Source organism: Ruditapes philippinarum, unplaced genomic scaffold (assembly GCF_026571515.1).
Source record: "Ruditapes philippinarum isolate M1 unplaced genomic scaffold, ASM2657151v2 ctg125_1_1_1_1, whole genome shotgun sequence".
Classification (NCBI taxonomy): Eukaryota; Metazoa; Mollusca; class Bivalvia; order Venerida; family Veneridae; genus Ruditapes; species Ruditapes philippinarum.
Window position 1 is genome coordinate 461059 of NW_026853776.1, and position 22577 is coordinate 483635.

General features: G+C 33.7%; 1 protein-coding gene across 5 annotated transcripts in view; it reads left to right on the forward strand.

Annotated features, from left to right (window-relative positions):
- Positions 1-253: 253 nt before the first annotated feature.
- LOC132737843 (zinc finger and BTB domain-containing protein 24-like) overlaps positions 254-22577 on the forward strand; it is a 33383-nt gene continuing 11059 nt past the window's right edge. For 2 of the 5 annotated variants that reach the window (XM_060725197.1, XM_060725201.1), the window contains exons 1-10: positions 254-337; positions 2144-2237; positions 3840-4002; positions 5084-5173; positions 5760-5876; positions 6121-6235; positions 10245-10309; positions 13305-13337; positions 13864-13924; positions 14310-14460. In XM_060725197.1, coding sequence (XP_060581180.1) covers positions 2172-2237; positions 3840-4002; positions 5084-5173; positions 5760-5876; positions 6121-6235; positions 10245-10309; positions 13305-13337; positions 13864-13924; positions 14310-14460 — 861 coding nt within the window. In that variant the 5' untranslated portion in view covers positions 254-337; positions 2144-2171. Of the gene's footprint in view, positions 338-404; positions 746-2143; positions 2238-3839; positions 4003-5083; positions 5174-5759; positions 5877-6120; positions 6236-10244; positions 10310-13304; positions 13338-13863; positions 13925-14309; positions 14461-14976; positions 17311-22577 lie in introns of those variants that run through there. The other 3 variants (XM_060725200.1, XM_060725199.1, XM_060725198.1) reach the window with 3 other exon arrangements.

Consider the following 22577-nt stretch of genomic DNA (forward strand, 5'->3'; position numbering starts at 1 on the left):
ATAAAACGGCTCTTGTTAGCGCCACCCTCCAGAGTTAGTCACGACAGGTCAACCAATCACCTCTGGTACTTAAGATGATTTGACCTTGACCTGCCGTGTGCCTTCTCCGCGACGTGCACGCCTCTGGAGGGATTTGGAGAAGACACAACCTCTAAAACTGAAGGAAAGCAAAAATACCTTAATGTAATAAAATACAAGAGCCGGACCAAAATATTCCGGAATATCCGGATTGGTACGATACATTACGGTATTTAAATTTTCCAGAGAGGGCGCCAGAGGTCGTACAAAGCCCGCATTGCCGCCTGTTTAAGCGCAAAGAATCGTTTGGTGGATATTGGTAATTCCGTTTATTTCCGTATAATAATCGATTCATAATTTGTTTATTCCATTGCATACTTAATTATTCTGTTTAATGATTAAAATGTGCATTAAACCAACAGCATACAGAGGGAAAATATGTGCATATATTTTACGATTCTACGTTTTATCAAAAATTTGCACGAAAACGTTTTCCGCCATTTTGTGTGTTTTTATTTCTTTGGCTCTGTTTCCTGTAAAGTAATAAACCGGTATATTTTTAAGTTCTTGAACACTCTGACATTGTATTTAGACAGTTGAGAGTGACATATTTTAAAAGTGTAAGAAGAGGAGGTTCTCTTTCACTTTGGCGATGACAAATTTACCTAATCAAGGGAGGTAATCACCACGGAAATCAAATCACATGAAGAACTCTTATCTGTTTATTGTAAGATGTGAAGGCTCTCATATCGAGTTATTATTCGAAATTATAATTTTACCCCTTTTAAAGTGAAACATAATGTGTAAAATAAATCTTTGGAAAAAGGCTGTTTTGGTCCAGTTTCTTACGCTAACTCACTGTATTATCAATGGAAGCGACTAGCCATACGGGCCGAGGCTAGCCAAAAGTTCAAGCGTTACGTGAGTCACGTACGACTAGCCAGGACTCACTGTATTGTCTAGCCGTACAGCACTTTTCAAACTTAATATGGTCCAAGTCGAACATGCATATGTTATTTTGTGCCTCATGATATGATTTGTTGTTTTATTTGTTTGAAAGATGAATTTTTGTTTATTAAGCACATGGATGGAATAAATAATGATCGGAGTGGAATAAATAAAAAGAACATTGGAAAAAAAACGGTCAAAAGCAAAAATAATTGTATAATTTTCAAATACAGTAGATAAATATCGAACATGAAAGCACAATCAATTAATAAGCCTTAATTAAAGCCTACCCAGGGACTGACAATAGAATTTTAAAATGCGTTTCACAGAACATATAAACTTTCCTTAATGATGGACAATCTTCTATACCATCGGTAATTGACGCAATTATCAGAGCCCAACAACAATTTTTCATTTTAAAGGTGTCAAAAATTAAACTTAATGAAACAAAAAGGGATTATCATCAAAATTTTGTAAACTTTTTCAATTGATGTTATTTAACTGCGACCAAACGCCATTATTTCTAAACGTCTTGAGACGACAAAGATCGATATTCGTACTCTTTCTGTAGCCAACACGCAATTTATCTCTAAAATGTAAACATACGAAGACAATGTCTGTTTCTTGGTTAAAATCCTCGCTTAAAGTCACAAAATAACATGCATTTTCGACTTCCATCTAATTTTGAAAATGCCGTACGGCTAGCCAATACAGTGTGTCCTTGCTAGTCGTACGTGACTCGCGTACAGTTAGAACTTTTGGCTAGCCATACGGCTAGCCACTTCCTTTATCAATCTTCTGTTGATCGTTATTGTGACAAAGTAGTTGAAGAGGCGAAATGTAGCTGGCCAGACTTTTTGTCTATATCTCTTTCTTTTGACTTATCCAACCTCTTCTTACTTTCTATCATTTCTTGTATATTTCTTTTTCTTGACCTAGCACCACCTGTCACGTAATAATCAAGTGTGATTGCGCCAATGTACGATGTAGATGACTAATGTCAATCCCCTTGCGGGGATGAAGACATGTATCTGAGAGTGCACATTATATAAAGGACCTAATTAAGTCTGCTATATATCTTCATCCAGTCAGTTATAATGTTTAATGAAAAGTTTATGAACTGAAAGGTTTTGTTAAATTTTTGAGAAAGTATGATTGAAAAAAATTGAAATTTCAGTTTGCCAATTACTCACTGATAATCAACCATGGAAGACTCTGATGAATTCAAATGGGCTGTAAAAGTTGTTATAAAACGACAAATGAGAGATCTGGTAAGTCCACAATATTATGTTAGCAGCATCATTATAATGGAACATCCTTTACTGAAATGTTTTAACATGATTTTATTATTAATGTAATGAGAATTATAAAAAATTCTTATATATCAGATTTTTCATACTTTGTTCATCTTGATCACTGCTTTGATTTTGTCTTTAGGTAAGACTGCATTTGAAAAATTTAAGGATATGTTTAGAAGGAAACTGGATGATGTTTGGATTTGGATCTAAAGTGACATTACAATATATCATCTTCTTTTCATTATTAATTTATTTACATTGTTGAAAAATTCCAAAGCATGAATTTCATTATGTAGAATAATTAGACAATGCAAAAATATCTATATATAGTTTAATTACAATGTACATACATAAATGATAAAATTTACTTGAATGGCTGTTTGTAAAGGGAAAGGAATCATAATTATTGATAATTTTTGTGTCGCCTTGAAAAGGTGGCGGCGTTTGTGTCGGCGTCGTCGGCGTCCCCTAAAGCTTGTCCGGAGCATAACTCAGTCACTATAAGTCTGATTGACTTCAAACTTGGTATGCATGCTTCTTTCAATAACCCGAAGTGCAGTGCACAAGGACCGGTACTCTGCAGTTCTTATTTTTTGAGTTATTGCCCTTTGTTAATTTTCATACTTTAATTTTGTCCGGGCCATTTCTCTTCAACTAAAAAAGCTATGGACTTGAAACTTCATAGGATGATAGATCTCATTAAGAAGAAGTGCAGTGCACAAGAACCAGTACTCTGCACTTCCTAATTTTTGAGTTATTGCCCTTTGTTAATTTTCATACTTTATTTTTGTCCGGGCCATTTCTCCTAATGTATAAAAGCCATGGACTTGAAACTTCATAGGATGATAGGTCTCATTAAGAAGAAGTGCAGTGCACAAGAACTGGTACTCTGCATTTCTTATTTTTTGAGTTATTGCCCTTTGTTTATTTTCATACTTTAATTTTGTCCGGGCCATTTCTCCTTAAGTATAAAAGCTATGGACTTGAAACTTCATAGGATGATAGATCTCATTATTTAGAAGTGCAGTGCACAAGAATCGGTACTCTGCATTTCTTAATTTTTGAGTTATGGCCCTTTGTTAATTTTCATACTTAATTTTTGTCCAGGCCATTTCTCTGAAAGTATAAAAGTTATGGACTTGAAACTTCATAGGATGATAGATCTCATTAAAAAGAAGTGCAGTGCATAAGAACTGATACCCTGCATTTCTTATTTTTCAGTTATTGCCCTTTGTTAATTTTCTTACTTTATTTTTGTCCTGGTCATTTCTCCTCAAGTATGAAAGCTATGGACTTGAAACATCATTGAATGATAGATCTTATTGATAAGAAGTGCAGTGTACAGAAACTGCTGCTCTGCACTTATTATTTTTTTAGTTATTGCCCTTTGTTATTTTTCATATTTCATTTTTGTCCTGGCCATTTCCCCTAAACTACATTGTTCACAAGGCGACACATCCGACTCGCGGAGTTCTAGTTTTTCCTAATGAGAGCGCATTAGCTTTTATACAAACATTAAATTCAAATAACTGTGAAGTTGAAGATTTATATATTGTACTATTTATTATATAACAGATGGAACAGTTACGAGAGCGTGGCGAGGAGATAGCAATATTGACTGTTAATTTAGATGACAACACATGTTCACATTTTGGGTCACCTAGTGGTGAATGGTTTGTTTCTGAACAGAAGAACCTTGCTCAAAACTTTCTCAAGTTCTGTAAAGTCAAAGGTAAAAGTAAGTATTTTACATATAATGCACATGTTTTTCATGAAAAGTGTATTTAAATTTCATATTATTACTATGTCTGCAAGATAAATTTCTGCGCATTTTAACAAACTTGCAGTTATTTTCTGTGGATAGTGCATGTTGTAAATTTAACAATTTTATTATTATAACAAGTTTTCAGACTTCCCGAAAGTTGAAAAAAACTGTCAGACATTTGGTCTGACAAACCATGAAAATCTGCCGGACCGAAACAAAATCTGTCGGACCAAATAAAATTGATCAAAATCAAAGAAAAACTTGTGTTTGTATTTCTTAGACACTTTTTGTTTTTTATTTTTTCGCCGTAAAAATCGGCACAATCCGTACAGCGCATTTTCATCTCCTCCCTGTCATACACCAATGATTCGTGGTTCTGCTTCCAGTTTTCATTAAATTTTGTCTCAGGTCTATTCTTTTCATCCTTTTATTGCTGTTCTGCGCACTCTTCTGACGTAGATTTTGGTTTTTTCCTAGGTTTGGCATCTGTAGCGACGCCATTTTGTGTACATGCGGCTTGGATAAAAGCCGGACAGTCGGACCGATCCGGAATAAAAAATTGTCTGTCCTGATCAAAATTTATCAGACATGTCCGTCGGACCGACGTATTTCAGGAAGTCTGAGTTTTATGTTTTTCATAAAAATAAACACAAAATTTGAGACATGCTGCTTAAGAAATGTTTGTGTTTAGAAGAAAAAAAGTGACTTATTCTTCATTTAACTATAGAGAAGTTTTTAGAAAGGGCCAAAGTCTTAAAATAACAAGTAACAATGATATATATAAAAAAAGTTATAAGTGCTGCAGTTAGGGTTTGAACTTAAAACCCCTAATGAAGTCTGTGTTCTTGTTAAAAACAAACGCATGAATACTTCTCAGAAAGAATGTAATGTTGAAAAGAGTGTTTTACCTAAAAATAGATTAGCCTGAGAAAGAGTGTGTTTTTTTGGCAAATAAAGCCAGATATTTCTAAAAGAATATGCAATAATGTAGGGTTTTTTAAAAAAAAAAAACAAAAAAAACTATTTTGTATATTATCTGTTTAAACTTTAACAGAAGGCAGCCAAAATACAGACACACACATAAGCACTGGTACGTTTTCAAGTCCAAGATCAGCTGTAAAACAACGGACAGCACAATCTGCAGGTGAAAGGATTTTTTAAAATTAAAGTTTTGTTTAAATTAAACATTTTTTATACTTATAAATTTGGAGTAATTGTGCAACATTTTGTCAGATGTCATTCAGCCCACTTAGGTCAATAGGGAAAGCATCATATTAGTAATTTAATAAAGCTGGTTTGAGCGTTGGGTGTAGCGAAATTTCTCCATGTCAATTCATCTTGAACATTGAGTTCAATGGTCATTTGTCTCTCACCCCTGATTAAAAAGTCATGTGAGAGTGTTAGTAGATCACTAACACAGAAATTGGTAACACTGGCTAGTTCCGAAGGAAAGCCTGTTTGGTGAAAGAACCACAGAGATATAACCAAAATTTTTGTTAAAATCAGCAACGAAATACAAAGAAACAGATGTTGACTTTCATAACTGTCGAGTTACTAGAATGATCTGCTGTTAAGAATGAAGAGGTTTCTATGAATATTATTTGTGTGTTTAATTGATAACTGGTAGCTTATTGCTTAAGTGTCTGATCTTTAAGAGTTTTTTTATAAAATATTGGGAGATTGATAGTCATACAAACATTATAAAAAAACAATTAAATTTTTTGTTACAGGTGCCCCTACATTAACAGTGACTGTACCGAAACAGTTGGCTGGAGATGTAACGGAGGAGGAGCTTGCTTCTCTAGTAGGAAGGATAGTAGCCTCTCAGTTGGCTGTTCAGGAGAAAGGTGAGAGTAAAATATGACACACTTGGTTAATATTGCATTGGTTTACTGTTAAAAATGCTTCAAAGGTGAGAAAAAGACTAATGTGCACGATAGAAGGTTTCTCAAATTCTTTTAATTTCTTATCTAGAACGTACAATCTGACTGCAACTCTTAGGAAGTACTCATAATAGATTAATTTGAAGATTTGACAAACAAAATTATATTTCAGGCAAGTACATGTATGCTTTCATTAACTTGTTTTAAGGTGATGGCTCTAGCAGTGGTACAAAGTTTGATTTACTGGTTGAAGCTGCAAACAATGCTAAAAAGAATCGAGGAACAAGCTCTGTGGTATCTACACCATCGTCAAGATCTACAAGGTATGTAGTGATGTGAATCTTTTCCACCTCAAAAAATGTATATATTCAATTACATGAATTTCTTTTTAGTCCCCTACCGGTTTAACCCTCTGTCTGTCAGTCCGTCCGTCCACAAAACAACGCAAAAAGTACTGAAAATATTTTTATGAAACTTGATTTATGGATAGATGGCAGTAAGGAGATTATGCATGTCTTTTTTTTCTTCCTATGTTGAAAATTCTGGTTGCTATGGCAACAAATAGTCTGACAATATGGCAAATTTAACACATAAACTGGATCCAGTGATAACTCAAAAAGTACTGAAAATATTTTTATGAAACTTGAAATATGGGTAGCTGGCAGTCTGGAGATTATGCACATCTTTTTCTTTTCTTCCTATGTTGAAAATTCTGGTTGCTATGGCAACAAATAGCCTGAATTTCAAGATTTCTGATTTAATTTTTCAGCTTTTTCACTAAAAGTTCTTTATTTCTTAAGGTGTTTACTTCAAACTTTACATATAAGTTTCTGGTCATCAACCACATCATGTGTGACAAGGTTTACAACTCTAGCACAAAAATTAAGAAATAATATATCCCAAACTGTGATTTTATTGCTCAATAACATCACTGTTTGGAGTTCGGATGGGGGGAATTATATCACGAGGGCGTAGCCCGAGTGATATAATGATGCGCATCCGAACGACAAACAGTGATGTTATCAAGCAATAAAATCACTGATTTGGATATATTATTTCGATTCTAACACGACATCAACAAATAAATGCAGCCGTACATGATAATTAGCTAAATTACGCCTGATTTGTTTCCGTACTTATTGTCAGCGCGTCACTTTTTAGTGGTTACGTCACGTGTATAATGATTACGTCACATGTCTAAATATAGAACGTCAAACAGTGATTTTATAGCATAATAACACACACTTTCGGCAGACTTCCCGAAAGTTGAAAAAAACTGTCAGACATTCGGTCTGACAAACCATGAAAATCTGCCGGACCGAAACAAAATCTGTCGGACCAAATAAAATTGATCAAAATCAAAGAAAAACTTGTGTTTGTATTTCTAAGACACTGTTTTTTATTTTTTCGCCGTAAAAATCGGCACAATCCGTACAGCGCATTTTCATCTCCTCCCTGTCATACACCAATGATTCATGGTTCTGCTTTCATTTTTCATTAAATTTTGTCTCAGGTCTATTCTTTTCATCCTTTTATTGCTGTTCTGCGCACTCTTCTGGCGTAGATTTTCGTTTTCCCCAGGTTTTGCACCTTTAGCGACGCCATTTTGTATACATGCGGCTTGGATAAAAGCCGGACAGTTGGACCGATCCGGAATAAAAAATTGTCGGACCTGATCAAAATTTATCGGACATGTCCGTCGGACCGACGTATTTCGGGAAGTCTGTTCGGTTCTTCTATGTTCAATAGGGAAAAATGCGGGTCGTGTTAGAATTATCAGTATTACCTCCCTTGAACTTAGAATTTTATGGAAAAAAATGTTGTCTTTTTTAGATAACTTCTTTATTTCCTAATGTTTCTACTTCAAACTTCATATGTATGTTTCTTATTATCACTCAACATTTTTGAGAAGGTTAAATACTCTAGCAAGACTATTTCCAGAATTATGTCCCCTTTGAACTTAGATTTTTTATTGAGAAATTTGTATTTTTCACTCAAACTTCTTCATTCCTTATAGGATTTACTTTAAAATCCCACATCGTAATAATATGACAAGGTTGTATAAACATAATTTCCTTACTAGGCAGCGAAACTTAACACATTACTGTGATATAGACAAACTTAGAACTCAAAAGATTTAAGTTCATTTATGTCATTCATTCACTGGTAAAATTGAATGGCCAATGGCCCATCAGAATGTTGCTGGGGTTCTAACCGGTAGGGGACTTATGGATTGCTTGCAATACTATGATAATTGCTTGTGTTTAATAATTAGGCCAGTTGATTTGATTATTATTCCCCCACAAACGAAGTTTGGGGGGGGGGTACATAGGAGTCAGTCGGTCAGTCCACATCATGGTTTCCGGACGATAACTAGAGTTTGGAGTGAGGTATTGTAATCAAACTTGGTATATAGCAACCTTTTGTGGAAACTCCGGTTGGTATTGCATTTGGACCCCCTGGGGTCAAGGTCAATGTTACTAAAAATAGATAAATGGTTACCTGACAAAAACTTAAGTTAGGAATGAGATATTGTAATCAAACTTGGTACAGTGAAAGTTGAGAAAACCGGACGGCTTTCGGACTGAGGATTTGTCCGATTTTCTCAGCGGTACGGTATTCTCAATGTCCCCTTCAGCTGTTCAGGATCTTATATTATAACTGAGCTATGACTTACAAAGGATGCTGTATATTTGCATTTTCATAATAATGAGTAAGTATATTGCTAAATAAAGAAATGATAATAATACAAGAAAATATGTTTTAATCGTTTTTGTCCCATTATTGCATATAAATACAATAAAAGTTTGGATTTAAATGAACAGCAGTTACCTCATAACGATCAAGTCTGAGTATATCCGCATATGTTTACATTTGGGTAATGGATAATAATTTAACGAACATAGTTTACTTTGTTTGTTTATAATAATAACATATTGGTCAGATTTTTAAAGTAGGTCTCGGCAAAATTTCTTTGTCTTTAATTAATTTAACTTTGTCACTTGTAGAATGCTCTCGTCGAATTCTTTTCGGGCATGGAATAGAACTTAGCGCCGATAAATGTCGTTTCCATTGCGTTGTCATTTTAGGAAATGAATATACAAAAAGCAACACAGTAGAAAAATACTCTATTTTTTATTCATACTGATTTTAACTGATCAATTCCTCGTGCATTTGGAATTCTTATAAAACGGTAACATCTATACCTTACAATAAATCAAACTGTGAAAAAAGACATTATAAACAAATCAGACAATCATTGTTCCGTTACCGCTCAGATAGCGTATTAGACACAACCAATTGATAAGTACAAAAGGTTATTCACACCTGTGTCATCCGGTATTGTCGGGGTAATTGTCTATATAATTGACTTTGTAGTCCCCAATCAACCGTCTGTTATTCGGTTTTTACAGATTCCGGTATTGTCAATGTTTATAAAATAGTTTAAAGAAGGGAAAATTTGGGACTGAATTATTCGTCCGGTATTTAGAGAGTTTTTCTCAGCATCTGGTTTCTCAAATTTCACTGTATATAGCAAGCTTATATGAAGACTCCGGTTGGTATTGCATCTAGACCCCCTGGGGTCAAGGTCACCGTTACTAAAAATAGAAAAATGGTTTCCGGTCAATAACTAAAGTTAGGAATGAGATATTGTAATCAAACTTGGTATATAGCAAGCTTTTATGAAGACCCCAGATGGTATTGCATCTGGACCCCCTGGGGCCAAGGTCAAGGTCATCTTACTAAAAATAGAAAAATGGTTTCCGGACAATAACTAAAGTTAGGAATGAGATATTGAAATCAACCTTGGTGTACAGCAACCTTGTATGGAAACCCCGGTTTGTATTGCATTTGGACCCCCTGGGGTCAAGGTCACCATTTCTAAAAATAGAAAAATGGTTTTTGGACAATAACTAGAGTTAGGTATGAGATATTGTTATCAAACTTGGTGTTTAGCAAGCTTACATGAAGACTGTGCTTGGTATTGCATTTGGACTCCCTGGGTTCAAGGTACACTAAAAATAGAAAAATGGTTTCCCGACAATTACTAGGGTTAGGAATGAGATATTGTTATCAAACTTGGTGTATTATAGCAAGCTTATATCAAGATCCTAGTTGAGATTGCAATAAATTGAAATAATTCTTTGTACACAGTGCTGATGATACTTTATTTACTGTAGGTTGAGTTCAAATTTTTCTTCAGACAACTTATTTTTCAAAAGTCAAAGTTGCTGGTGGGGGTATTTATCACCTTCAGTGATAGGTCTAGTTTAAATACCTATTATGTTTTTTGTTTTGTCATGATATGTATACTTTTGTTGTTTCTCATAGGAAAAGGAAAATGTCACAGAGATATCGTGAAGGTATTAGCAGCTTAAAGAAAGGCAAAAAGTCAGGTATGTTGTCAAAGCAGAATTTATGATAGAACCTTTTGAGGACTTATTCAGATTTCTTTGCTACTAATATTAGCATTTACATTTCATTTGAAATGAAAAGACTGTCTCATGTGCTATTTATGTATTGTAATAGAAATACATAGCTTTATATTATCTTGAAAAAATCCAAACTTAACAAGATATGTTTGTAAAACATGTATGCCCCCTATCAGCAGCCAATTAGTCATGTGATAAGGTTATTATGCATGACTTCTGACCCAGTGATCAAACAATTAATAAGGGTTATAAAGTATCTACTGGTCATGATCTTGACCTTTGACCCCTTGACCCAAAACTAAATAGGGGTCATCTGCTGGTCACGACCAATCATCAAACAAAGTTTGAAGTTCCTAGGCCTAGGCGTTTTTAGTAAATTGATCAGAAACCGTTTTTACCTACAAGGTCAATGTGACCTTGACCTTTGACCCCTTGACCCCAAATCAATAGGGGTCATCTGCTGGTCATGACCAATCACCATGCCAAGTTTGAAGTTCTTAGGCCTAAGGGTTCTCTTATTATTGATCGGAAACCGTTTTAACATACAAGGTCAATGTGACCTTGACCTTTGACCCCAAAATCAATAGGGGTCATCTGCTGGTCATGACCAAATCACCATGCCAAGTTTGAAGTTTCTAGCCGAAGCGTTCTTTAGTTATTGATCAGAAACCGTTTTTACTTACAAGGTCATTGTGACCTTGACCTTTGACCCCTTGATCCAAAAATCAATAGGAGTAATCTGCTGGTCATGACAAATCACCATACCAAGTTTGAAGTTCCTAGGCCTAAGCGTTCTTGAATTATGATCAGAAACCGTTTTTACTTAAAAGGTCAATGTGACCTTGACCTTTGACCCCTTCACCTAAAACTCAATAGGGGTCGTCTGCTGGTCATGACCAATCATCACACAAAGTTTGAAGTTCCTAGGCCTAAGCGTTTTTAGTTAATTGATCGGAAACCGTTTTTACCTACAAGGTCAATGTGACCTTGACCTTTGACCCTTGACCCCAAAATCAATAGGTCATCTGCTGGTCATGACCAATCACCATACCAAGTTTGAAGTTCCTAGGCATAAGGGTTCTTAAGTTATTGATCGGAAAGCATTTTTACGTACAAGGTCAATGTGACCTTGCCCTTTAACCCCTTAACCCAAAATCAATAGGGGTCATCTGCTTGTCATGACCAATCACCATACCAAGTTTGAAGTTCCTAAGCCTAAGGGTTCTTTAGTTATTGATCAGAAACCGTTTTTACCTAAGAGGTCAATGTGACCTTGACCTTTGACCCCTTGACCCCAAAATCAATAGGGGTCATCTACTGATCATGACCAATCACCATACCAAGTTTGAAGTTCCTAGGCCTTAGGGTTCTTTAGTTATTGATCGGAAACCGTTTTTGCTTACAAGGTCAATGTGACCTTGACCTTTGACCCCTTGACCCCAAAATCAATAGGGGTCATCTACTGATCATGACCAATCACCATACCAAGTTTGAAGTTCCTAGGCCTTAAGGTTCTTTAGTTATTGATCGGAAACCGTTTTTGCTTTTAAGGTCAATGTGACCTTGACCTTTGACCCCTTGACCCCAAAATCAATAGGGGTCATCTACTGATCATGACCAATCACCATACCAAGTTTGAAGTTCCTAGGCCTTAAGGTTCTTTAGTTATTGATCAGAAACTGTTTTTGCTTTCAAGGTCAATGTGACCTTGACCTTTGACCCTTGACTCCAAAATCAATAGGGGTCATCTACTGGTCATGACCAATCACCATACCAAGTTTGAAGTTCCTAGGCCTTAAGGTTCTTTAGTTATTGATCGGAAACCGTTTTTGCTTTCAAGGTCAATGTGACCTTGACCTTTGACCCCTTGACCCCAAAATCAATAGGGGTCATCTACTGGTCATGACCAATCACCATACCAAGTTTGAAGTTCCTAGGCCTTAAGGTTCTTTAGTTATTGATCGGAAACCGTTTTTGCTTTCAAGGTCAATGTGACCTTGACCTTTGACCCCTTGACCCAAAATCAATAGGGGTCATCTACTGGTCATGACCAATCACCATACCAAGTTTGAAGTTCCTAGGCCTTAAGGTTCTTTAGTTATTGATCGGAAACCGTTTTTGCTTTCAAGGTCAATGTGACCTTGACCTTTGACCCCTTGACCCCAAAATCAATAGGGGTCATCTACTGGTCATGACCAATCACCATACCAAGTTTGAAGTTCCTAGGCCTAAGGGTTCTTAAGTTATCACTCAGAAACCATTTGGTCTACAGACCGACGGACCGACAAGTGCAAAGCAATATACCCCCTTTTTTTCAAAATGGGGGCATAATTATATGCATTGCTTCCTTGTTTTTAATATTTATGTCCTTTTTTTTAAAGAAGGTAATATTGCTTTGCACGGGGCGGTTCGTGGCCGGGTGAATCGGTTGTTTCCTTTAAACTACTTCATGCTTCTCGCGCTGTGCGTTCAAATACTGTGAGGGACTTCCTATTCTTTCATACTAGGAAGCTGTCCAATTAGTTTTAAGAAATTTGGTGGTTCTACTCTGGGTACCTGATATATTGCACAGACAAGCACCTGAGACCTTCCTCTACCAGTAAAGCTTGAAAGTTGACCTTAAATGTGTAAATGTGACTAAAAACCAAAATCAAAGGGGGGGGGGAATTCAGTCTAAGCTTATCTATGCATTCTCTGATCAAGTTCTTTCAAACAATATTACAAACAAGCATGTTTTCTTTTGTGTAACAGTGACTGTATTATCCAAATAAAACAATTGAATAGCCAGGCAGCCTATATTTGCATAAAACTGTAAACACTGGAATTGTCTGTCTATATAGTGTTGTTAGATTTTTTGGCAAGTAAATTCAACATTTAATTTCTTGAAGCCCCAATATCAATAGATAACTTACTGTTTAATTAAGAATGATTGTTGTCATGGAGTAATTTTATGTTTCAGAGGAGGAGGATACTGGCAGTGAATATGAAACTGGTAAGATATTACCTGTGTTTGATGTTTTTTTCTCTTTCCTGGAAATAAAATACTTAGTTAAATTTCACATTCAAATTTGTTTCCTTTATTTTAATGATAACACAAAGTGGAATATCTAATAATATTAATCAAACAAGTATTTTAAACTCTTTATTTAACTTGTCTAAAAATTTTTTTTTTGGGGGTTTTTTTACGGGTATTTAAAAAGTGCTATTTTTTCATTTTGTCACTGTTAGTTTCAAATTTAGTAATATTTTCGCGTTTAAACCCTTTCAATGGAATGACCAAAAAATTTTACTTGGGATAAAAAATCTCCTAGATTATAAAATTACTTTGGAACTCTTTGAAAATTGAACGCTACGGATTCATTTCAAACAATATTCATAGAAAATTATGTGGGTCACATGGATTATTGATTATTTTTGCTAAATTAAAATAATATATAGTTATTTTAACTTTAACTTTGCTCTGACAATTTACATTTTGATGGGTATAATGTGACTAATAAATTTCTGTTTCTTTTCAGGACATGATGAAAATGTCATAACTAACATGTTAGCACAACTAAGTACAACCATTTTAAAAAGGTATGTATGACCAAAACAAACTTAAGTGTTGACTTCCAATCTGTATTATTAAGCTATTGTAATTAAAATTTAAAAACTTTTGTACTATATGATATTTTGCCTCCATGACGCAATGGTCATTGTAACAGTCTGCCTTCTAGTCTGCATGTAAGGAAACAAGCATATTGAAAATGAGTGGTTCAACATGTGTTCACTTGCTTTTTAACTCCCACTGTTTGACGTTCATACAAGGTTTTGTGATGATTGAAATGTAACTAAAATATGAAATGAATGATGTTGTAACTTGGAAATGAGTAAAGTTTTAAAAAGTAGTTTCTTATATGACCCAAACTAGTCTGTGTATAGGGTAGTACATTCTTAGTAACATTTTATAATAACATTGTAGGGTCAAGGTGAAAACATCAGAGGAAGTACCTGTCAGTATTGAGAAGTCTGTTCTAGCTAGCTCCGATCAACTGGAGAGTCTGGCTGTATTACTGATACAAGAAATTGATGAGATGGCTGGAGGTCTCCTTACTAAGGAAAAGCTTGTACAGGTATGACATTAAAATAAAGAGTAAAAGTTTGTATCATGTAAAGCAATGAAATTTTGTAGAATCTTTTAATAATGTAAGGCTGCCTTTTACACAGAGAATAGTTTTGAAATACCTATTATTATGAGAAAGATTTAATAAATAAAATCAGTTCTAATAGAATTGGGATCTTATTCTATAAAATTTCATTGTAAACTAAGTAAGTTAGATTGGTATCTCGTGAAATTTTTATCAAATTAATATTAAACATAATAATACATTGTAGTTTTCCTTGCCTAAAGAGGGCTACTGTGCTTTTTAATGACAAATGGTATTTCAAAAGTGAACTCTGTGTAGAGTTTGCCATACTTTATTTAAAGTTATTTTTGCACAATTTCATTGTAATACTTGTTAAAACACTTCAATGTGTTCTGCAAAGGTCTTGAAAAGCACAGTAGGCCAGAAAACAAATATGTCCTACTCCATTGTAAAATCAGTGGAGGGCATTTTACAAAATCTTAAATGAGCAGGCAATTTCAGGTGACAGTGATTCTAGATGAGGCTAATACAGAGAGTAAAGTAACAATTGAAGTGGAGGGCATTGGCACAGAAAGGGTGAAGAATGAAGATATGGACGACTCGGACATGGAGTACCTTGACCTTGATGGACATATAGACGAAGAAGATGATGAGGAGGATGATAGCTATATGGATTCGGCTGATCCAACATTTGAACCAAAAGCTTTTTCCACTCTGAAAAGGCCCAAGATTACAAGTATGATTAAAACAGGAGATATGGATTCTTCTAAGTTAATGTTAGACACACCTCAGACTCTGAAAAGAAAGCCAAAATCCAAAAAGCCTTTGTCAGAGACAATGCCAACACCTTGTGAACATTGTGGTATACATTTAGCTGGAAAAAGTAATCTGAAATCCCACATTAGACGAGTACACTTGAAGCAAAAGGACAAAAAGTGCACAATTTGTGGAAAGGGCTTCTGGGCTGCAACAGCAAGAGAGAGCCATATGCTTTCAGTGCATACAAGAAGATGTGAAACATGCCAGGAATATGTTGTTGAGTCAGTGCCCTGGGGCTCTGGGATGGATATGAGGATGAAAAGAGATGTAATCTGCACATGTGGTTCTATTGTTAGTATTTACAGCACATTCGGACGAAAGCGACAATATCTTCGAGATGATGAGCCCGATGAAGAAGGTAATCTTCCAGAACCAGAATCTAGAAGAAAATCAAATACAGGGACCAAATATGCTTGTGGTACATGTGGAAAGTTGTTCATGAAAAAATCGAATTGTGAAAGGCATTCACGTGCACATACTGACTATAAAGGAATTGAATGTGAAATTTGTGGTAGCCAGTTTTCATATGAATCTTCTCTTAAAAAACATTTGCAAACTGAGCATGGTATCACTAAGCATGTGTGTGAAATCTGCGGAAAGAACTACAGTAATGAAACTGCTCTTAAAGTACATTATGTGAAGTATCATGCTCAGGAGAACTTTACAATTGGAGAAAATGTTGTAATGATAGTTAAAGAGAAAGGAAATGACACAGCTGACCTTGAGCAGCAGATGGAAGAGATAATGGAAGGAGAGCAGGAGGTTGAAGAGATAGGGGAACACCAAAATGGACAAATAACTCAACTAGCTGATGGTACAAGTCTTGTGGTGAGTGAAAGTGGTCAGGTGGTTGTCACTCATGGAGAAGGTGGCCAAGTGACATTGACAACCGAGTCTGGTCAACCAGTAGGAGATTCAGAAGCAGCTAGGATTGTTCAGCAAGTTATTCATGATGGGCAAGTTGTAGCCCAAGAAGGAAATATGTCAATAATTATTAAACAATTACCAGTCGAAGAGCTACAATGATAAAATATTGGTAATAACCATTTTTAGTGATCATAATTTTCTTAATGAAATTTTCCTATTAACAATTTGTTACCAAATGATTGTTTATTAACACATTTAGATATGTGTAAAATCAGAATGACATGCTAGTTATTTATTACACTGTTCTGTGTTATTTATTGACTGAGTTAAAGCTTAATGATTGTATTGTAACATCAATAATTTTATTCCTTTGTGTCTGGCTTCATAATTAATTTATACATAAGTTGATAACATGTAGTTTATGAAACAGGAATAAATTTTACACAGTCATTGTAGTTAAAAGTTTAAAGCATATTTAAGAATTTGAGAGCTGTGTTATATATGTAGTAGCAGACAGGTTATTTAATTTATGTTATTGTTAGTCTTTTTCCTGTTTAAGATATTGTTTAGAAAAAATATAAATGGAATCTGAATAAAGGTGAAACTGTTGAGTAAAAGTTAATGAAATTGTTACATTGACCCTCCATATGTAATTAATCTTTCATTGTTTTTTTTTTTTTTTTTTTTTTCTTTACTATCTTGACATTATGTGCATTTATATTTGCTTTGTCCTGCAAATCTTCCTGACAGTTGGACATCCCATATTAAATGATTGTGTCAAAATTTGATTTTTGAGCTGTTTTTTTTTTTAAAGAAATTAACAAGTTTCTTACAATTTATGATAGGACATAGATTTTAACATAAACATATTCAAAATGGAAGTTCAGATATTTGTAGATTATTTTGTAATGAAAATCAGATCTCTGCTTAGAATTTCTGTAAAAGAGGTGTCTTTATTTTGTTTGAAAGTGTTTGGTGTACAAATCGTGTTATCAATAGAAAAGAAATGTAGTATTTCCATTTTGATTTTTTCCCCAATAATTTCTGCTCATTTTGTATCTATAGTGCATTATTTCATGTTTGTATATATTCAGTGAATACTGAGCATTAAATATTTCAAAATTTGTGGAGATTAAATTTTAAAAAACTTGAAGTCTTTGTGTATTTTTCAAGTTTGGTCTAATCTAACTATTAAATAGCTCTTCCTCACCAAATTCACTGTTAAAAGCTAAATCTTACGAAAAGAACAATACTGTAAATAAATGAAATATTTATTTATTATACCCCAACCAAATATAGTTTTGTTTGGGGTGGACTATATATGTATCACCTTGTCTTGTCCCATCTTGGGGAACCGGTAGATTTTAATTCTTGCCTTTGACTTGGTAAAAAATTTCAATTTGTGCCGCAGGTAGCTCAGCCTCAACTTTACAGGAATGTTGGTCAGCATGTGTAGTTGTGCACCTGGGGGTTTACTTAGGGATTTATTCTGTAATTGTAGAGAAATTGCTCTTGACTTCGTAAAAATTTGCAATATCAAGATTTAATATTTAAATTAGATGTCATTTTTATGCCATAAGCATGTAGGAGGAGTCTTGTAGAATTTCCTTTGTCATACTGTCCTGCTGTATGTCTGTAGACTGACAAAAATAGTGGACAGGGTTCGCACAGGTCTTGAAAAGTGCTTGAAAATGATCTCTGTCTTGAAAAGTGCTTGAATTGAAGGTGTACTTGAAAAAGGGCTTGATTTTGACAAAAAAATAAACTTTGAAAATTATGAATAAAAAAAGTCTAAGAATGGAAAAAATGTAAATTCTTGCTCAAGTTGCTCAGTTACATAAAGCAATGTTTGAAATGGCCATTGCAGAGTTTTGGATGTGAAAATGCAAAATTTGTCTTGAAAAAGTGCTTAAAGTTAGTTGACAGATTTCTTTTTGAACCCTGATGGAGTGTGGGGGCATCCAAGTCCTATAGATACTTTTCTAGTTTTACTTAGTTATCTCCCTTTTTCCTTTTCTCTTTTTTAAGTGACAGGGTTAATAATGGCAAGTCAGTGATACAATAAATAATTATGTTTATCGCATTTACTATGAGGCATAATTAATGATATACCATGAAAGAATTATACATGGATGTTGCTGGCAAGTGTGAGATTCAAGATTCTATATTACATATGTTCATATAGCAGATAACAAATTGTTGCAGAACAGAATATTGTTATCCATTATTTTAAGTCATTAGAACTTTATCAATATCACAATTTTTTTCAAGCAATATTTTTATAAGAATATTAATATAATACATTTATATTTTTTTCAAGCAATATTTGAAATACTTATGAAAAATGTGCCCACTGTGACCTATATACTTCAAAATAATGGTTATCAGATGATTATAATCATTTAACAAGTCAATTGATTTAATTATTGGTACACAGATGAAACATCTAAAAGTATAGGTCCTGTTCAAATTTAGCTTCAGACTACTTGTTTTTCAAGTAGTTAATGTGGCGGTAGGGGATATGAATCACCTTTAGTGATAGTTCTAGTATATTAATTCTTTTTTCTTTTTGAAAATATTGTTCTCAAAGAAGTACGCCTCAAGGTTCATGTTAATTTTCATAACATTTTTGGAAATGTATTTAGAAGTAAAATAATGTGAGGTGAACAAATAAAGTAATTTACATATTTATTGTAATCGGCACTTACAATCCACGAAAATTACCAAAAAGTGGTCAACATATGCAAAACAGCCCTTACTGTGTTAGTAACGTAGTAGAAATATGGTGATAAAATACTGCAAAGTCAGTGTTAAACCGCACATAACATGTAAATATAACTTGGATCTTAAATGTTTTTACCTTTCTTAAAAGTTTAGTGCATTTTCCTCAATATTAATTTTCTTGAAATATTTTGGATCATCTGAAGGCGTGCAGCTTTATAAAAACATAATATAAGTAAACAATAAACATCCAAATAAGTCATCAGAATTATTTTTGGTCATCTGACAATACTGTCAAAAAGAATGTAGAAACAAAGTTACAAATTTGTTTGAAGAAGTTTTGAAGGTTGATTTATTCATGACAGAAGAAGACATTCATTTTTAGGTAAGGTTATTTACAAAATTGACTACTGTATGATTTGTAACTGTGCTTTTCAGGACCTTTGTAACATTTCTTTGGGAACTGTCTAAAAGTTGTAGTTGATCTAATTTGGCCTAAGTAAGTTACAGTAAACTAATTTGACTTGAAATTAAAAAAAATAAAATAACAAAAACATACTTTCTACGGAAATGTTCTTGTCTTTATGTTTTATATTGGTACTGGAAAGGACAGTGCATCATGTTTTACATTTTATTTGCTTATTTTAAGTAAACCATTTGTATCTACTTTTAAAGTTTTCTATTTGTATCAAAGAACATTGTGATACAATAAAACCCAGTCGTGTGCTCATTTCGCTATATGTGTTCATTGAAAATGCCTGATTAATCATTTTAAGGAAAGGTAAACAAAATTAAGATTTAAAATTTAATTGACATTTGGAGATTATGGAGCTTTTATGATGATTTTTTGCTATTTATTTGTTACAAAGGAAATGTTGAGCTATATTGATTGCTGCATTGTCATCATTTTTCAAAAACTTAAATGCATCCAATTATTTGACCATTTTGAAAGTTATCTACATAAAACTTGAACATGAATACTTTCTTAACTTGTCAAGGTACAGTTGTTAGACAAAGGGGCATAATTCTGAAAGCTATATTTTGGAGTTCTGCCCTTTCTTACTGAAAAGTTACACCACATAAGGTGCTCTTGTTTTTAAACTGCTATACCATATTATCAAGGGGCAGGACGTGAAGTGGTTGCACACTTGGTTCAAGCGAGCGAATTGGTTGCAAACTTGACAAAATGTCGAACACGGTGTGATTTCTTGAAACGGGCGAACGAATTTTTGCCAGGCAAGTGGGTTTCTTTGTTATTTTGAAGTTCATTAGTATGTCTATTCCATAATACAATATATATGCCACATTGGTTTAAGGTTTCAGCATCCCAGATTCTGTTTTGACGAAGTTATTGAAGATATAAACTGATCATGTAGATATTTTGAAATTTGACATGTGACTGTTCAGGTCGGTTTTTCTCCTAATTTATTCCAGGCTGTCCAGCGTCCCTAAAATTCCTAAAAAATCCTAATTTTTTTCAGTTTGGCTAAAATTCCTAAAAAAATGAAAAATTCAAAGGGAATTCCTAAAAAAGCCCTATTTTTTCACTTAAATTCCTATTTTTTTCATCTTTTGTGATAAATATATCGCGAAACAACCATGTTTCAATCACAACTTAAATTCGAACACAGTCAGTGGAGCTGATGTCATGTCTGACTAAATTGCATAAAGTCACATGTTGTATTTACTTCAACTCCTGCAGAAATGCCATACTTGATTAATTACCAGATGTTATCAGAAAAATAATAAGAAACTGTTTGTTTGAAATAGAACAATGAAAATTGTTTAAAATTGTGATAAAAAATTTTCCAAGGAAGTTACATTTTTATTGGCTACAGTCTCAGTTTTACCATTTACCTCAGTCTTAGGTGTATTTAAAGCAACTGTTTACATTATGAACCACTAAATTTCATCAAACTTTATGTAGGGGTCCTTATTAATAAAATCTTAATTTGTAATCAAGTTATTTTCAAGTGATGACTGTAGAACAGATCTTTGGTAATTGATACCAGCTGGCAGATCTAGACAAGTTTCCATTGCTAATTATAAAGTGGGTAAGGTAAACTGGCAGTAATGATTGGATGCGTTAACCATTTTGCTTCCCAATTAGGGTACTAAGAAGTGACATATTCAGCTGTCCGTTTTGTACACATTAACATGTACTGAACATATGTTATAACATATAGTGCAAGTTTTTTTAAAATCTGGAAAAAAACTGTTGAAAATCATTCAAAACACTGACACTGTTGTGAAATTTCTACAATTTTAGTAGCCTGATTTATCTTGAACAAATTCTTCATAGGTGTATACCCTGCTGTTTGAATTTAAGTTTTAATATTCCTGGGAATGACTTGAGTGGGTCATACTGTTTTTTATTGTTTTTTTAAATAAGATCAAGACTTGTTGAAAAAAGTACCAACCTTAAAATGAATAAATGTTGATAATAAATGCATTTATAGCTAAAATAAATCTAAAGCATAATTTCCCCCTCCATTTATTATTGGCTAATCATAGCTTAACTAATTGAATATTGGATGTTCCGGGATACTTATAACTTTGAAAATGTTTTCATTCTAGTTATGTACATTTTTTGTATTAATGTAGTTTTTCAGCTCTTTTTAAAGGCAGTGAACCAGTGAATCCATTTCTTCACTGGTGACTATGGAACACTGGTAACACCTTTGCTATAACCCAACTAGAGCATTATTTGTGAGTTACTTTTGTGTCAAATATCCAAAGTTGAGCCCATACCATGGTCTTTGAGCCCTAAAATTTCTTTTATTTACCCTAAAATTCCTAATTTTAGCCCTAATTTTTTTTAAAAATTGCCCTAAAATTTGCCCTAATTTTTTGTCAGAATGTGCTGGACAGCCTGTTATTCGAATTTATAAGTTTTGAACTGCATTTAACAATAACAAAATATGTTTCTGTCAAAGCTGTACCAATGGTTTAGTTCGAAAGTCCGAAGATAACGTTCAATACACAAAAATATCTTGTTCAAGCACATATTGGTTGCAGACTTATACTTCAAGCATTTTTGGTTGCAAACTTTTGTGTCAATAATGTGGCATGCATAGTTTAAACGGGATTTACTAATCATTTTTTTTTAATAATTAGCAATATTATACCCTTTTATCTAATAAGAAATATATATACAAATTGTGCATGCGTGCAGATATATCCTAACACAGGGTCTTTCAAATAGATATATAACACAATATGCTAAATTGAAGTTCAGTTGTGTTGATCTTCATCATTTTTTCTCCTCGATATACTTTTTTTTTACAAAGTCTTAGGACTTTTTTATATCTTGGCATGACTAACTGTAAAGGAAAAGAAGAAGAAAATAGCAAAAAACAGCTTTCATTATTGTTCTTTTTTGAGATTTGAAATAAATTTGATTATATAGTAGTTACATTGACACAAGGGCATTATTCACATGTTTCTTTAAATTGTTCCTTATTATTGACCAATCGAAACATCTTCCAAATTCCCTGACTCGAATAATGACTTTAAGTAGTTTTGTCACGTATCAGTCAATGTAAATAACCAATCGTATATCATTTATATTATGATCTAATAATCAAAATCATCTTTAGAATACCAATTGACATATGATGTACATTAAATCCGAAATATTGTAAACAAGTATGTCATTTTAACTTTTGGTTTGTAAAAATATTAAAGTACATTTA